Source organism: Rhinolophus sinicus, linkage group LG14 (genome assembly GCF_036562045.2).
Source record: "Rhinolophus sinicus isolate RSC01 linkage group LG14, ASM3656204v1, whole genome shotgun sequence".
NCBI classification, from domain to species: Eukaryota; Metazoa; Chordata; class Mammalia; order Chiroptera; family Rhinolophidae; genus Rhinolophus; species Rhinolophus sinicus.
In genome coordinates, this window is record NC_133763.1 from 46224546 (window position 1) to 46243073 (window position 18528).

An 18528-nucleotide genomic window follows, 5' to 3' on the forward strand; every position below is an offset into this window, starting at 1 on the left:
TTTCTTTCTTTATCCGGAAATTGGGGGTTCTTACGTGTCAAAGTTGTTTAAAGGGTTAGAAATAGTATAAATGCAATATATCAAGTTGTGCCCAACACACTGACAGCACTGGATAAATAGTAGCCATTTTAGTACCTAGAGCCAGAGTGGAGTACTCTAACCACAGCAGACCCCAAATAAATCATCCATTGATTCAAGGTCTCTCTATCTCTGCTGTTCGTATAAAAGCACTTGCCACATCCAGAAATGAAAGAACAATTGAATTGTAGGCAAGTACATCAGTAACATCTCCTGAAGATGCAGGTAACTTTCTGAAGCACCCAGGGCTGCAGAAGTCAATGCCCCCCCATCCCATCCCCCGTCCTAACCCAGAAGAGGGTAAGTATCCAACCCCAGGGAGAGAGACGACAGCTCTAAAGAAAAAGGAAGCAGTGACAACGTCCTGCACGCCCTGGGCTCACACATTTCCCATTCTTAATGTTGAACTTGATAATGAGTGGGGCGTCATTGTCACTGGATATTTTCACAAATGCCCTTACATCCTCTGAATTAATCATCTTTGTATTCATCTCTTATTCAACAGTGATTTACTACCATTATTTCTAACACTTCTGGAGCAAGTGTTACTGGATAGTGGTTGGTTAAGGTTGCTAAAAGGAAAGAGAAAGTGGTGGAAAGTTCGAACTTTAATATTTTGTGCCTACGAAAGTGTTCACATTGGAGTTTCATAGATACTTACACCTTTGTCGAAGGTAGCAAAAAATTTGATGTAAGGCTGGAATTGTTCAGCTGCTTCTTCAAAAGCCTTGTAATCTAAGAGGTAAAAGATAAAAAGGAGAGACATTGTCAAGATGCACACTGCAGACATTTCTCTTTTTAAATAATGTAGAGAGAAGTAGGAAGCCAATTAATCCCGATTGGATAATGATTTAATAGATATTATTTAGACAAATAATTATTCATTATAGTACTATTTAAACCCACACTTTCCCCAAGGATTTTGAGTTGACTGGCATTCAGTCACCCCAAAGAACTTTTTACCACACTTTTATATGTTTTATGAAATCGGTAGATGGAAAGAAGAAAACCCAGAGAGTACAATGGAGTGAAAAGGACTCAGACAAAAAGGAAAAATTCTTTCACTCAAACTCATTGCTAGCTATGTGTGCCCTCTAGAGAGAGTGCAGCTTGCTGTATAAATGAGCACAAAGTAAGGAGAAAATCCACCTTAGTATATAATGCAACTCAATCAAAAATAGCGTCACAAAAGTATTTTAAACGTCTTAGCAGGAGCACACTTTATGGTAAATCCTAGTTTTTCTTTTCCGGTTTTGTAAGTTTTCCTTTTTTATTCTGAACCCTTGAAAGGATGGTTTAAAGTTAATCAAGACAATACTTGACTCTGGTCCCAAACATGAGTCCACACTGGTGAAGAAAAGCATGAGACCATGTAAGTGCGGCCATATTGTGCCTTACTGCACTTACTTGGGCAAACAAGTAAGTGTATTCAAGCCTTAGATGTGAGGCTGATGGTAATGGTAATGGTGGTAGTTATTCTACATAAATTCCGTAGTTTTGAGAGTCAATGATTCATTCTTAACAGCATGAACTTTTTCAGTTTCATGGAATTCCATATCCCTTCATCGCCAGAGGCATAAGCTTATGCAAGAATCTCAGGCATGTGCAGAATTTTCTAATATTCAATAAAAATATTTCAAGAATAATGTTGGCTCAGGAGACACCAAGATGACTAAGACCAAGACAATTATCAAAGGGTCACAGCCCAGGGAGAGTTCTGGATCCTCCGAGGATCACAGTGTAGTGTGATAATTGCTAGAATAGAGGTCAGCACAATTAGCACAGATGAGAGAGGAACTAAAAACTGTACAAGAACACCTGTACGTGCTGGTATGCGTTCATGAAACTCATCCTCACAAAATAACTGGGTTGACACAAAATGTATCCTATAACCTGATAGTTGGGGTAGAGGATTGAATGGAGAAGAAGATGGGTTGGAGATATGGAGAAGGAACAGAGGGAAGTGGGAGAGTATAGAAAGTGAAATGGCAGAGTCATAGCTAATCCATTTGTGCCTCTTTAAAGTAGCAGTGGGCTCCATCAGAGCCCTCTGTTCCCCCTCCCCTGACCCCTTTGTCCCTGATGAACCATTCTCCACCTCTGTAAACTCCTATCCTGATAGAAAGCATGGCCTAGACCTATGTCAGGAGAACTCCCTTCTCTCTGTGCCTTTTAAGATGAAGGGTGGAGCAAAGTTAATCCCAGGTTGGTGCTTCAAACCGGGGTTGAACCCTTAGCCTCGTGCAAACAACAGCTGTATTCAGGAAACCTAGCCTAGACTTCTACTCTGATCTCATGAGAAGCACCCCAGAGGTGTCAGCATCTATGTAGAAATGTGAAAATTGAAACAAAGTCACCTAAAGAAGGACTGCGGCACAACTGCCTGGCTAGCCACCTTCCCCCAACACACTCTTAAGGAGGGTGAATAGATGCTTTTATGTAGTAAATGAGAAGACAGTTCAGTTGGGTCATGGGAGTAAGAAAATTGGTGGATTGTTGAGATGACTAAAGATGCCATTTGGCAGGTGGGATAGAGACACAGTTTCACAGATAATTCCAAAATATTTTGGAGTTTCTAGAAATAGCCACAAGCAGCCCTTACTTGCACCTCCCCCATGTACTAATGCTACTAGATTTTCTTTCATAGTTACGGCCACTCCCTCCAACACTTTCTCTCTCTCCAAAGCTGAGACACCAGAAAAAGGCTTAACTCATGGGGCTCATGTGGCCAAAGCAGTTTAAGAAAAGGTACTCAGGTAGTTAGTCTTCCTGGTTCCTTCCCTTCCTGACTCTTCCTGACTCCCACTCATCACCCTCACACTCCTGTTATGGGTTGTGCTGATGCTATATAATATGTTCCTGTGCCCACCCAAAACCCAGCCACAAAGCTTTGAAAGGGAATATACCCAAGGGTGTGGTGTGCTATTGCCGGCAGCCTTGGTGGTCAGCGGGGCTTGGCCAGCAACTTTCCATATTGTGCTGCAGCTGCTAAGCCCAGCCCTACCCAGATTTTCCTCTAATGCTGTCCAAGTGACTGAGAAGTTCTCCAACTGGTGGCCACACGAGCTGCCAACGGCAGGAAGACAGCCCAATATTTGTCCAGTTTTAGGGGAGAATCCAACTGGAGGTCGGCAGGTGGAAAAAGTGGAGAAAGGGCTTTTCTCTCTTCTGTAAAACACTCCTGTCTTCAAGGCCAGAGGACGTGGCCCAACCTTAGAGTTCTTTGAGCTCCTCTCCCTGTTTTGCATAATTTATGCATGTGTCCCCTTGCGTGGGGTTTGAGGGAGATTCTCCTCTCTCCCCAGCACAGGTTATCCCGATGACCTATCCTCTTTATGGATAAGCAGACATAACTTGTTGGGGATCTAGCCTTCACACCAACAGGCTGGGGTTGACAGACAACTTACATTCTGAGTCCTCACTCTTGAAAAAGCCAATGAGTTTGATCTGGTCCTCAATACGTTCAAAGGCCTGGACTTCCAGTTTGCTGTTGAGGATCTCCACTGGATCTTCAATGAGCTGAAATCACACACACAAAAAATAAGTTCAAATAAGAGAACTGTTCTTTCCCCAGGCATCAGGCACATAGATAGAGGGCTTTCGGGAGAAGTTGTGGACTTTGTGGTTTGTGCCTCAGCATCCATCCCCCACCCCCCCAAGGAGCACAGTCTTTTGAGGAACTGATCTTAACTCAAGGAGTGGGCTGAAGGGTCTGGGGGCAATTCTATTTCTCTTGCCAGTTATTGATGTCCGAATGGCGTGTGACTCCATTCTGGCCAATGGGTCTCCAGGGAAGATTTGCTGGAAGCTTGGGGAAAGTTGTGCTTTCCTTTTTTTTCTTTTTTTCCCCCCACTTTATTTATTTATTTAATTTATTTAAATATAAATTATTTAATATATATATATTTCGGGTGTAAAATATGTATATATATATATTTATACACACATATGTATTTACAAGAAGTAGAATACAGCATTAGGAATAGAGACAGTGGAAATGCAACGGCTGTGCTTTCCTTTTAAAGAGAACAATGGGAAGTTCCTTCCATCCACCCACCCACTGTTGCATATGAACGAGGAAATGTGATGTATTAGCTTCTGCTGCTGGCTAGCTGATAACCAACTTGAGGACAATCCGTTTGAGGACAAAGCCAATACACTAAAAACAACATTACCCGTGATTTACAGAGAAAAATGGAACAGGAGCCCTGATTTGATCAAGTCTAAAATCTGCCCTCACTCTGGTTTTCTATTTGTGTGGGCCAGTCACGTTGCTCGTTGTTGAAGGTAGCTCGAGTCTGGTTTTTGTTACATGCTTCAAAAAGCCTCGGCCTTGCTGATAGAGCTGAGGCCGTGCCGTGTTGGCCCAGAGTTGCTCTGTTGCTGCCCTCAACTTGTTTAAGGCTTGCAGTTATGGGCCAAGCAGAGACCATGGGCACTTTTTCATAGGAGGAGACTTGCAACTCACTTTTGACTCTCTTTCTCTGGGTTTTTGAGGCTATGGAGGAAAGGCAATAGGCCACTGTGGACTAGCTGGTAGATAAAGAATCATCTGTATGGATGTTTTTTTTCTATATAGGAATCTGTGTTCAAAAGTGGCTTGAACTTAACTTCACAGCTGTTATTGAAAATGGCAGTTTATCTGTAAATAAACTATTTTTTTTTAATATTCTTCTAATTATTTTTTTTAGGACTTTTTTTTTTTTTTTTTTAATTGGGGAAAGAGAACAGGACTTTATTGGGGAACAGTGTGTACTTCCAGGCCTTTTTTCCAAGTCAAGTTGTTGTCCTTTCAATCTTAGTTGTGGAGGGTGCTTTTCAGCTTCAAGTTGTTATCCTTTCAGTGTTAGTTGTGGAGGGCGCAGCTCAGCTGCAGGTCCAGTTGCCGTTTCTAGTTGCAGGGGGCACAGCCCACCATCCCTTGCAGGAGTCGAACCAGCAACCTTGTGGTTGAGAGGATGCGCTCCAACCAACTGAGCCATCTGGGAGGCAGCTCAGCTCAAGGTGCCGTGTTCAATCTTAGTTGCAGGGGGCGCAGCCCACCATCCCTTGCGGGACTCGAGTTGTTGAACTGGCAACCTTGTGGTTGAGAGCCCACTGGCCCATGTGGGAATCGAACCGGCAGCCTACGGAGTTAGGAGCATGGAGCTCTAACCGCCTGAGCCACCGGGCCAGCCCTAGATAAACTATTTTATAGTGTTTGTTCCACTCTTTGCTTGAGCATGTGGATCTGAGGGTGGTACAACTCCATGGCTGAGAGGAAGGATGATATTGGGGGCTCATTAGCTCAGTCCCTTTTTATTCTGCTCCGAGTTACCCTTAGTGAAGGGTAGCTCAGCTGATGTTACTCCTCTCCCCACCAATCTTCAGACGATTATTCACTTCTCTTTCCCACGCTCCCCACCTCCTCTTCAGAAGCCCTGGAACAAAGCCAGGGGAATTTCAGGGCATGTTGGTGTATGATTGCTAAGAGAATTCACATGTTACTACTACATAGTCCCAATCTGTGACTCTCTGATCACTAATAAAACAGTTTCTAAGGTGAGTGAAGGGCCAGCTTCCCAGTGGAAGTAAATGACACTCCTTAATTCTTTGTGAAGTCTGAGAAATCTGTCTTAGACCAAGTCATGTTATCCAGCTTCTGTGTTCTTACTTTGGGCTTTCAGTTTCCCCTATACCTGAACCCCAAAAGTCCCATGCAGAGCCACTCGGCATAAATGCTTACGTCCAAGAGAAACTCCACCAAGACGTCAGCTGCAAACTCGCCATCAAACTCAATTGTGCGATCGCCCTTAAGAACGTACAGGCTTCCTTCTTCATCAAAACCTGGAAGAATCAAAGAGGTCCCAAGACAAGGTCATCCTGATGGAGGAAGAGCCATCCTGCTAGCCAAGGTCTGGCTCGGGGTCCCTGGGTGACAGTGGGGTCAGGATCAGAGGATCAGTTCCCTGGACACCAAAGTGTAAATTTAGATCAAAATAGTCAAGAACCAACAATTCCACCTGGATTTTAACGTAAAAGAAAAACGTATTCCCCACACCTCCCCTGCTTTAATTTTCTGAAAATACTGCTGACCCCATCCTCCTTATCAAAAGTGTCAATGCCCACCGCCCACCTGACTCCTTAGGCTGCCATTCAAGTCCCTGCACAACCTCCTACCACCCCTATCCTTTACAGCCTCCTTTGGGTAGACCTGTACTCCTTTGAAAACTGCTCTCTAAATCCCTGTGGCTCCCTTTGCTTCTTGCCCACGAGCTGATGCAAAGTGTGCGTAAAAGAAAAGTCACAGAGCGTGATTCTCTACACCTATGTTCACCTCGTTCCTCAAGCCAGGAGGGACCTCCACCTTCCTCTTCCATCTTGGCCAGCAACATCAAGTCTCAGCTTAGGACTAATTTTTCCCAGGAAGGCCTCTCCAGTGTCTCCTGCAACTGTTGATCTCCTCTGAGCAGCACGTACAGGTCCTCAAATAACATTAGGCTCTCTAAGGTATCTTGGTATCATCTTGGTATCTCAGGGCATCACACAGAGCCTGGACCGATTGGGCACCCAATAAATGTTTGTGGCTAGAACGAACATCTTGCTTTTCTAGAGTAGCTGAATTCTGCACATCCTCTTTTTCCAGTGAGCTGAGAATGCTACAAGGTCTGCATCTTCTTTTCTACCCTGCATCGCTCTTGGTGTAATGCTGTGTATTTTAATAAATGCTTGCTGAAAGACTGCATTTCCCCCCCTAGGAAGGCTAAACAGCTGAGGCTGGCAAGTAGTCCAACTACATGGCAGCCTTAATTCCTTAGATTAATTGTTTCCAAACTCTCTATTAGCTGGAGAATGCTTTCTCCAGATGAACTCCTCTGCAGAATCTCTACGGAAAAGAAGGCTGGCCCACTGCCGGCTGTGTCCCAGGGCACATCTGAAGAGCCCTGCCACACTACAGAGCACTATTCTTAAATCTAAAGGAGCAACATACCATGTATCCTTGAAGCTGACATGGACCGATCACAGGGGTCCCAGAGTTGAACATCAGCCAGTATCCTGCTCTGAGTGAAACCACTTAGGAGGCTGGCGACACAGCCTGATGGAGACCAAACTCAAGCAAATGGAAGAGAGGATGGAGATGAAGCAGCAGATTCACACAACACAACTGTCCTGTAAACTCCAAGGATCAAGCCATCGGAAAGAACCTGCCCCAGTTCCTCCAGCCTGAGCTTGGAGAAAGGCTCATTTAGGCTTTTCAAACCCCATCACATCTTCCACTGGGAGAATATCCACTGGTCCATTCTTACGATCACTCGCCCAGCTTGCCTTCCCTAAATTTTTAGATCGCTGGAACACTAGTGTTTTCCTCTAACTAAATTTACTAGAAATTCAACTTCTCATTAGAACATGGGAAGGGAGAAGACTATGGAATCTTGGGGGAGGAGAAAGAACTCATTAAATTGCTTTTGACTAAGGAAAGAGTTTAACATACTTTGCTCCCCTGCTCAAGGGGAAAAAGTATTCCTTAATTCACCTCCAGGAAAAGAGGTACCCCAGACATTCTTAATAATCCATTATCATTTTATAGCCCTGAGTTCTTCTTTATGTCTAACAAATACTGTCTCCTATAATTTAAATCTTAAAAAAGGCAATGCATGTTTTTTTAAAAAAATAAAATAGAAAACAGTTGTTTGTAATTCTTGAAGATAATGAACTTTCATGTACCTAAACCTATTTATCGAACCACCACTATTTTCTTTTCCCCTGTGCCTACTATTCCAAATCCAATTAACCTTTCTTCAAAGGTCCTGTTTTATAACCTCCTGCGATTTTTTTTAATAGCCATTCTTAACTGGCCATGCAGAAAGAATGAAATGGTCAGTGTATGTGTGGGGGTGTTTGAAAACCAGAGAAGTTACCTGTTTTCTCCCTCTTTGGAATTAGAAGTATAAAAATCTTAGAGCACATTTGCACTTAAGCGTGGCATGTTGACAAAAGAGATTACAACTCCTCGCACTGTGCAGTCACCTTAGCATACCTCATCTAAAACCTCCCTCTCATCCTTGGTGATAATGTCCAGCTTGGATTTAGTCTTAAATTTAGCAAGCACTGGGACCACAGAGTCACTACCATGAATGCTACATTTGTTGGCTGAGATAAGGAAATAATAGGTGATAGAAGGAGAGATTTGATCTCCCAAAGAGATCACCATGACAGTGAAATAGAGAAGCTGGCTTTTTAACCCCAGGATCTGAAAATAAAGGTTTGTCTCTAGTGTCAATTTTTCCAGGAGGAAACACTCTTCTAGGCACTGATACAAAGATATATTAGATGACTACTGTAAAACTTTTCAATTCAGGCCATGATTTATTTTTATGGAACTCTTCTACAATCCAAGATGAAGGTATGCAGGATCATAACAATGAAAACAAATATAAGATCCAGCTATCATGCAAGAATAAATGAAACTATACCTCTTTTTGCAAGACACTTCTGCTTCTTTCTGATGGAGCCGAAAAAAAATCACACTCACCCAGTTTCTTGGCAAGCTTGGCTTCTTTCTTGGCATCCACCATCACAAAACCTATGTCTTTATGTTCCAAGACCTGGGCCACAAGCTGAAAGGAAAGGCAAGTAGAAGAATATTATCACAAGACAATATTATGAGATATCGACAGGAGGGTTTTCCTCCTTGTGTTCTGTTACTCTGTGACCAATTCAAGTAGCAGTGAAGGGATTTTATGCTTATCCCTTCAGAAGAAGGATGATTCGGCAGAATGTGGAGAACCGAGAAGAGAAAAGGTGAGGGCCAGACCAAAGGTACAAGATTTGGAAGAATATATCCACTACCACACACCCTTCTCTGCCCACAATTTGAATTGGGAGAGAGGAGAATCAGAAAGAAAGCAAAGAGTACTCAGGTGCTCATGGATACCTGACAAAGCGCCCTGAGTCCCTCCCCAGCCACCATTCTAACAGATGTGTAGTGATATCTCATTATGGTTTTAATTTGCATTTTCTAATGGCTAATGATGAATATTTTTTTCATGTAATTATTAATCATTGTATGTTCTCGTCTATGAACCGCCTCTTCATGTCTTTTGCATATTTCCTAAATGGATTTTTTTTTTTGTTTTTTGGGATTTCTTTTTTTTGAAACTTGATTTTTAAAAAATTGTTATATTAAAGTTTTAATGTACAATTAGAAGGTTTATGATACAAATCCCCCCACTACTTTTTCATTAGTTTTTTTCTTTATATTATACTTATTTTAAAAACATTTTTATTAAAATATAGCAATCATACAATATTATATTAGTTTCAGATGTACACCATAGTTATTCAAACTTTATATACCTAAAGAAGTGATCACCCTGATAAGTCCAGCAACCCTCTAACACAATACCATGTTATCACCATATTATTGACTATATTCCTTATGCTGTACTTTACATCTCCACGACTATTTTGTAACTACCATTCTGTACTTCCGAATCACTTCACCTTTTAACCCCCCTCCCATTTATCACCCCAACAAATCTAGTACCCATCTGACACCATACATAACTATTACAATATTATTGACTATATTCCTTATGCTGTACCCTACATCTCCATGATCACTGTGTAACAACCAATTTGTACTTCTTAATCCCTTCCCCTTGTTCACGCACTCCCAAACCCCCTCCCATCTGGCAACCATCAATATGTTCTCTGTATCTATGAGTTTGTTTCTGTTTTGTTTGTTTATTTATTTTGTTCTTTAGATTCCACATATAAGCAAAATCACATTGCATCTGTCTTTCTCTTACACTCCACTCAGCGCTGATTCCATCCTCTGCTTTATCTAGTCTGTTGTTCATTCCTTCAAGTGTGTTCTTCATTTCAGTTATTGTATTCTTCACTTATGACTGGTTCTTTTTTCATGGTTTCTATGTTGTTGTTGTTGTTATTGTTGTTGTTTGTTTTTTATGTTTGCTATCTCTTTGTTGAAGTTCTCATTAAGTTCCTTGAGCATCCTTATAACCATTGTTTTCAACTCCATCTCTAGTGGGTTGCTTGCCTCCATTTCAATTAGTTTTTTCTGGAGTTTTCTCCTGTTCATTCATTTGGGATGTATTTCTTTGTTTCCTCATTTTCACTGCCTCTCTGTTTGTTTCTATGTATGAGGTAGATCTGCTATGTCCTCCAGTCTTGGCCGGGTGGCCTTATGTAGTAGGTGCCCTGTGAGGTCCAGTGGCCCGGTCTCCCTGGTTACCTGCTCTGGTGTTCCAGGAGTGTCCCTTGTGTGGGTTATGTGTGCCCTCCTGTTATAGTGGAACTTTGGTTGCTATTGGCATGTCAGGGAGATTGACCGTCAGGTTGATTGGCTGTGGCATTTGGCCACATCCACAGCTTACAGGCTGCTGGGCAGGGTGCTTATTCCACTGAGTGGGATTCACCCCAGTGGGCTGTGGTGCCTGCTGAGACTGCCCTTTGGGTTTGCATCTTGTCGGGCTAACTGGGTAATGCTCTGCTGTGCTCTGAGCCAACCTCCAAGTATGTTGGTTCTGGGGCCTCTTGCCAGGGGTTCCAGTGCAGGCCTAGGTCATCCACTGCCTGTGACTGGCCAGGGACTACAAGATAGGAGCTACAAAGTGTTCCACTGTTGTTTGCTGCCTGTGCTAACCCTGGAGGCACATGGGAGAAGCCATGCTGTGAACCGAGGATGTGTGCCACCACACGGCCTGGGGTAGCTCCATAAAATGCTAGGACACTCTGAGGCCTACTGCCACCTGCCAACTCCCTTAAGTTTCAGCGGCTGATAAAGCCTTTTACAGTAAGCAAGTTGAGTGAGGTGGGGTCTCAGGGAGTAGGAAGAGGTGTGGTCAACATGTTAATGTAGACTCTGGTTTGGTGCCATTGCTGAGCCTGGAGCTGCTCAGCAAATATCTCAGAGCACACTGAGGTTAGTGGCTACCCACCTGAGGCCATGGACTCTGGTAGATTTCTAAGAAAGAATGCAATATGGGTGGGGCTGTCTGTTCATGGAGAAGTGCCTCTGGTGTTGGGTGAGGTCCCAGTGAGTCAGCAGGGTGGAGGAAGCAGAGCTCACCAGACCAATCAGCTTCAGATTTGGTCGGTGGGGGAGGGCTTAACACAGGAAAGATGGTGCCTGCCTGCCTGCTACATGGGAGAAGGACCCCACACAGGGAAAATTGTCCTTCAGCCATCGCTATGAAGCCACACACCTCAGTCTGCCCCTGTATGTCTCTGACAAACCCTGAGTTTCTGTTCCTCTGCTGGAGCCCAAGGTGACTACCCAGGAGTGAGAGAGTCTGTGCTTGGGCTATTTAAGAGGACCTCTGGAATTCCTGAAGCCTTCTGTCCCATCCAGATTGTCCGAATCCCCACTGTTTTCATAGCCAGATGTTGTGGGGTCTCTTCTTCCTGGCTCCAGTACTCTGGGCTGGGGAGACTGGTTTTCAGCTGTGGTTTCTTGCTCTTCAGGGGTGAACACTGCAGCCGAGATATTCCTCCCAGTTCTCAACCCCCACATGGAGGTTTGGTGCTAGCCCGTTTCACATCTCCGCCTCTCCTGCCAGTCTTGAAGTGGCTTCTTCTTTATATCCTTAGTTATAAAACTCCTGTTCAGCTAGACTTTAGATGATTCTCCAGGTTGACTGTTCTATAATTTAGTTGTAATTTTAATGTGTTCACAGAAGGAAGTAGGCACAGTGTTTATCTACTCCACCATGTTGGATCTCTTTCCTAAATGGATTGTTTTCTGCTTGTTGATTTTTGAGAATTCTTTAATATTAGCCTTTTGTTGACTTTGTGGTTTATAATTATTTTTCCACTCTGTAGCTCATTTTTTCATACTCTTAATATGGTCCCTGGAAGAACCAAATATTTTAATTTTGATGAAATCCAGTTTGTCAGGTTTTTTTTTTTTTTTTTAATGAATTGTGCTTCTGTTGTTAAGTCTAAGAATTCTTTCCCTAGCCCTAGATCCTGAAATCTTCTATTTTTTTCCTAAAATTTTATAGTTTTACTTTTATACTTAAGTCCTTGATCCATTTTGAGTTAAATTTTGTGTAAGGTGTGAGATTTATGTTGAGGGTTTTGATTTGTGTTTTGTTTTGCCAGTGGACGTCCAAGTGTTCCAGCACCACTTGTTGAAAAGGCCATCTCTCCTCCATCGAATTGCTTTTTCATCTTTGTCAAAGATCAGGTTACATAATTACGTGGGTCTATGCTGCTTTCTCCATTCTGCTCTGCCAAAAACACATAGTTTTGATTACAGTAGCCATATAGTAAGTCTTGGAAGTGGGTTGACGACCTCTTCCCACTTTATTATTCTTTTTCAAAATTGCTTTCGCTAGTATAGTTCCCTTTGCACTTCTATATAAACGTTAGAATAATCTTGTCTGTATTTACCAAAAAAAATTTTTACTAAGATTTCGATAGGAATGGCGTTGAATATTTAAATCTATCAACTTGGGGAGAATGGACATATTTATTATACTATGCTGAGTATTCCAATTCATGGACATGGTATGTCTCTCCATTCATTTAGACCTTCTTGGATTTCTTTCATTAGCACTGTGTAGTTTTTAGCACGTAAGCGGTACACCTTTTTATTTCCTTGTGTTTCCTACTGCACTGGCAAGAACTTCCAGCACTACATTGAATAAGAGTGGTGAGAGTGAAGATCTATGCCTTGTTTTTGGTCTTAGTGATTTGTTCATTTTTCCTTTCAGTTCTATCAGGTTTTGTTCCACATATTTTGCATGTTTGTTCTTTGGAACATACACCTTTAGGATATCTTGTTTTCTTGGTGAATTGACACTGAATCTATTTGGCTCCATAACGTGTGCTATAAATCCCACTACTTTCCCTTCCGTGGTTGCTTCTCTCATTTCTCTCTTTATTTGTGTCTTCCTTCCTTTTCCCCAGCCTCTGTGGCTTCTCCTTGGATGTCCTCTCTTGTTATAACTTCTCGGAGGGCTTTTTTTGGCTATTCAGTCTTCCCTCCCTGATCACCTCACATGATCCCATTCTCTTTGTTTCTGCCTGGCTCCTAACACTTCTGTTCCACAAAGGCTAAGGGTATAAGGCAGAAGCACAGAAAGCTGCTCTGTGGAGTGCCCCTGGTGACTGCAGCTGGAGGGCCAGGTAACAAAGGATACCCCTCACCACTCATGCAACTTTCTCTCCTCTCTTGGAGTTTGACTGGGAATAGGTGAAGCATAGGATGAAAGACTCATCATCAGAATTTATGTTATGACTCATCTTGAGCCTTCCTGCAATGTTTAAACAGGCCAGTCTTTCTGCAAAGTCATTTGGCTTTGGTCTATTGCATTCAACTTATGAGAGAAGGTCATTTTTGAATGAGTTTTTTTAGTTTTCAGTTTAAGCCATTCTGTTCTATTTGGTGCTGTCAAAACTTTAACTTAAATGTATTTAAGTTAATGTATTTAAGTCTGTCATTCAAAATTATGATAAGAGCTAATGGCTTTGTGATAGTAGTAAGTTTTCCCACTGCTAGAGCATGGGCCTCTGACAGTGGCTCCTAAACTTCAGTTTGCACAAAAGTCACCTGGGGTGCTGGTTAAAATGGGGTTTCCTCAGCCTCAGCATCAGAAAGTGAGAATAGAGCTGGCGTGGGACTCAGGAACCTACATTTTCATAAAACACACTGCCACACCCCATGATTGTGACACAGCAGATCTCATACCACACTCTGGAAAACACTGCCATAAATTGTTGTCAGCTCATCCAAAAGTGATATGGCATGACATTTTCCACCTGTACCCACGGGATCATACTTGGCCCTATTGGCCCCTCTACCTTCAGCATAGGAGAGAAATATTAATATTACTAAGAATATAAGAAAGTAACTATGAAAAATAAATACAGAATTTAACTCTGACCTCTCCTAGGTATATGCCACCAGGTTTTGTTGGTTTTTAGGTAGATGCAAATGTGTGCCTGTCCTAGGCGTGTAAAGCCTGGTCTTCTAATTACCTGGTTAACATTTATATGTGACTTTTGAAGATATATGGATGGAAGAGGCAGACAAATTCAGTTCTGTTTTCCTGGTTTCCTGTTTAACTAAGCCTAGCCAATCACTGTCCTAGGCATAGATGGATAGAGAGAAGCGACAGGCACAGATGGGCCAAGAACCCATGCTAGCTGAGACCTGCCTGCCTCTTCCTTGGCACACTTACGCACAATCCCTGCAGTGCCCCGTCACTCTTGCCTCCCACCATGATTAGGACCAAAGCCTGCCCACTTGAGTTCTGTCATCACTTCCATCAGCCCCAGCAAACACCCTTCATGGGCCTAAGCCAAGGATGTCCAGGGCTGGCTGCAACCCAAAAGAGAACAGTAAGACCAGCGTGGGGCGGGGGTGGAAGGAGGGCAGAGAATGGCTATTCTGAAAGCCAGGGACCTTCTGGGCTGACTTATGACATGACCAGTTCCCTCCAGGACCAGGAACCCTGCAGAGCTGATGCAGCAGGCATTGTCTCCTCTCACACGTGGCTTGATCTCACCTCCACCTTTGCGCTGGCCCTAAATCTTCAGCTTATATGTTCCTTTCTCCACTCTACTGCAACCAAGTATCACTTCTCCCTCAGCTTGCTGCTGGCCTTGGCCACCCTTGGCTGCAAAGCCCAGCTCCAGGCTCGTATTTCACTCCAGCCTCCTTTCTGTGATTTCCAATAGCCCATCACAAAGACACAGCACCCTGACACTTAATTCTCAACTGCGACAGTTGTGTTTAAATCTCTTCAGTAATGACACTTTCTTCTCTAAGGAGAAGGACCCCATTTTGTGCTTTTCTTTTGTATCTCATGTAGTTCCTTAGAGACACTCAGCATACTTTGTATGAGAGGATGGGCTAGCCCAAGTACTTCTCAAACTCAAGTGACATTTGAACCTAAGAGAAAGAGGCAATTTTCACCCATTACAGTGATTAGGAGCTACAGATATGAGAAGGAGAAAAGCTAGAGTCATTCACTATATCTCCTAAATTCTAGAAAACTGGAATACTCTTTTCAAATCTGACTGCAATTTTCTCAGGTCGGCTTATAATCTTTCCTCTGCTGGTTTTGTTTGTTTGTTTGGTTGGTTGGTTCATTACTTCTCAGATGGTCTCACCTGTTGTCCACTCTAGAGAAAGGGGTTGTCTCTTACTGGTTGGTATATGTAGCCACGGACATTAGTACTCGTTTTTTCCAGAAACATTAGGATTTGCTTTGACCATTGCTAGTTCTTTTGAGTAGAAAAATAACTTTATCAAAAAGTTCTATGAGATACGCATAATTCAATAGCAAGGAGGTGGACATTCGTAGTATACCGTTACTCTCTCTTTTTTAATATTGCATTGTGTAGGTATGTATTGTACCCTGTTACCTCTGTAATGATGGGGTCGAAGTAGCTCCCATCTTTAAATGAATAAATGACCGGGGATAGTATAGCCCAGTGGTTAAGAGCACAGGGCTTGGAATCAGAGGCTTGGATTCCTGGCTTGGTCCCAAGTGCTGTGACTCCACGGTAAAATATGGACAATAGCAATATCTATTTCACAAGGCTGCTTTGAAGATTAAGTGAGATAAACTACGTAAAGTGCTTGACACAGTTCTTGGAATGCAGTAAGTGCTTAATAAATGTTAGATTTCCTTCTTAATATTATGAGAGCTGGATAGGGTTCTAGACCTTGTGCCAATTCAAAAAATACCAAAGCCTGACACATTGGAATGAAAAGAGAACACTAACTATTAACTGAGGACCTACTGTGATCAAGGTCTGTGCTAAACAAAATTGTATAAGACACATTTCTGTATCAAGGACCTTGTCGTTTCATTAGGGAGGAAACAAATGAAAAATTAGGTAGGTGCTGAAGGACTAGAAAATAAAGGCTATGAAGACTTGCGGGGGTCGGGAGAGAGAGAGTGCGCGCAGGGAAAGTAAATCATGCAGAGCCCAGTGGGCTGTGATATGTACTGTGGATTTAATTCCCATGCACTCAGAATGAAATCTAAAATCCCTAATATGGCCAACAGGGCCCTGCACAGTTTGGCCCACCTGCCTCTCCAGCCTCATTTGGGGCCACTCCGCCCTTTAATACACTCTTCTTCAGTTCTTGAAACCTTGTCTGCTGTGTCCCCAAGCCCTAAGCCAGGCATGAGCGGCAGCTGCCTGCAGGGGGCGCCTTGTTCTAATTCACACACAAAGGCATTAAACATGGAAATGTGTGCCCTTCCCTCTCGCGACAAGACCCTTCCCTCCATTCTTCGCCAACTCCTACTATCCTTGAAGTCTACACATAAATGTCAGCTCAAAAGGCATTGCCTGACTCCCAGTCTGAACTGGGTGCCCTCTTTACACGTGTCCATAGTGACCTGTGCTTTTCCTTCACCTCTCTTTCTCGGTTTGTAAGTACACATTCGCTTACGATCATTGGTCTATCAACTCTCCACCTCCCTCTCTCTTTTCTCCCCGTACTCTCTGGCACCTAGTCTAGAACCTCAGCAGAGTAGATCTCAAAAAAAAAAATTGGTTCCTTGCCTTCTGTATGATCTCACTTATGTGTGGAATCTAAAAAACAAAACTGAATTCATAACTACAGAGAATAGATTGGTGGTGGCCAGAAGCAGGGGGTGAGTGTGGGGGAAATGGGTGAAGCAGGTCAAAACATACAAAAACTTACAGTAATAAGATAAATAAGTCCTGGGGATATAATGCACAGCGTGGTGACTATATTAACAATACTATACTATATATTTGAAAGTTGCTAAAAGAGTGAATCTAAAAAAGTTCGCATAACAAGAAGAAAATTTTTTAGTAATTACGAAGTCTGACAATTAATTTCGTGAACTTGTTGCAAGAGTGTTGCTAACCTTTTTTGATATAAGAAGGATTATTTATTATGAATTTTTACCAACTGGACAGTTAACCAAGTTTACTATTTGGAAGTGCTGAAAAGACTGCATGAAAAAGTTAGACGACCTGAACTTTTCGCCAACAATTCATGGCTCTTGCATCACGACAATGCACCAGCTCACACAGCACTATCTGTGAGGGAGTTTTTAGCCTGTAAACAAATAACTGTACTGGAACACCCTCCCTACTCACCTGATCTGACCCCCAATGACTTCTTTCTTTACCCGAAGATAAAGGAAATATATTGAAAGGAAGACATTTGGATGACTTTCAGGATATCAAGGGTAATACGATGACAGCTCTGATGGGCATTCCAGAAAAAGAGTTCCAAAATTGCTCTGAAGGGTGGACTAGGCACTGGCGTCAGTGCATAGCTTCCCAAGGGGTGTACTTGGAAGGTGACTGTAGTGATATTCAGCAATAAGGTATGTAGCAGTTTTTCCAGGATGAGTTTGCAAACTTAATTGTCTGACCTTCGTATGTGTGGTGAAAGATGTTAACTATACTTATTGTGGTGATCATTTCCTATATGTAATCATTATATTGTACACTTACAATGAACACAATGTTATATGTTAATTATATCTCAATGAAAAATTTGTTTCATTGACTATTTTCATAAAATGAAAATAACAAGAAGACATTAAAGGCATCCAGTTACACTGATTAATGGAGATGTTGTATTTCTAAATTCATCTGTAAAATGAAAAAGTGATAAACACTGCTATATTTTTCTCCTATCACTTAAATCCTAAATCATAGGGTGAACATTCAATTCCTTAGTTTCAAGAAAATCTACTTTTACAGATCTGAATGTCATCCTGAAAAGTATAATTGTTACTTTCTTTGTATTTGTACACTGAATGTATTGCTATTTCATATCCACGTTGCAGGTGAAATAGTCTTTAAATTGTCACTTTTAAGGGGCTATGTTCCTGTGCTAGATATCACCTTTAAAGTGTGATGTGAAAAATTTTAAATTAAGCAGCTTCCTATGGAAATTGAGATGTCTGGCTTTCCTTGAGAAATCAGAAAAACTGGGCCCACATCGCTATCTGGCAGCAAAATATTAATTAGTTAATAATAAAAAGAAATTTGAAAATTAGTTTCTTAAATAAATGGATGAAAGAAAGAGGAGACTGCCTGGAGGTGAGGAGGCCAGCTAGACCCTGAATGAGGCGGCGTGTGTGGGTAGGCAGAGGTGAGCAGCAGAGCATCCCAGGAGGAAGAAACGGCATAAGCAAAGCGTTGGAAAGCTAGCTTGCAGGCTGTGTGGGAGGACAGGCTGAATTACTTGAGCAGAGGGCTTCTCTGGGGATACTTGAAAGGAGTAGTGTGTTTCAGGCATATGAAGAAATGAGTGTGAAAGACTCTGCATATTAGGACTAGCAGTTCTGATTTGGAAGATATCTTTGAATAAAAGAGCAATATGACTAATTTGAGTTTGGGGAGGGTGATCTTAGGGCATAGACAGAAAAGAGAGTGGAAAGGAGAGGTGACCAGGGAGGAGGCTGATGCCATAGTCTGAGTGGGAGATGA

General features: G+C 42.4%; 1 protein-coding gene across 1 annotated transcript in view; it reads right to left on the minus strand.

The window, feature by feature from the left end:
- Positions 1-18528, minus strand: part of CASQ2 (calsequestrin 2) — a 58167-nt gene that overhangs the window by 25777 nt on the left and 13862 nt on the right. The window contains exons 2-5 of the mRNA XM_019730338.2: positions 8591-8675; positions 5804-5904; positions 3486-3597; positions 740-813 (exon numbers count right to left, since the gene is read on the minus strand). Coding sequence (XP_019585897.1) covers positions 740-813; positions 3486-3597; positions 5804-5904; positions 8591-8675 — 372 coding nt within the window. The remainder of the gene's footprint in view (positions 1-739; positions 814-3485; positions 3598-5803; positions 5905-8590; positions 8676-18528) is intronic.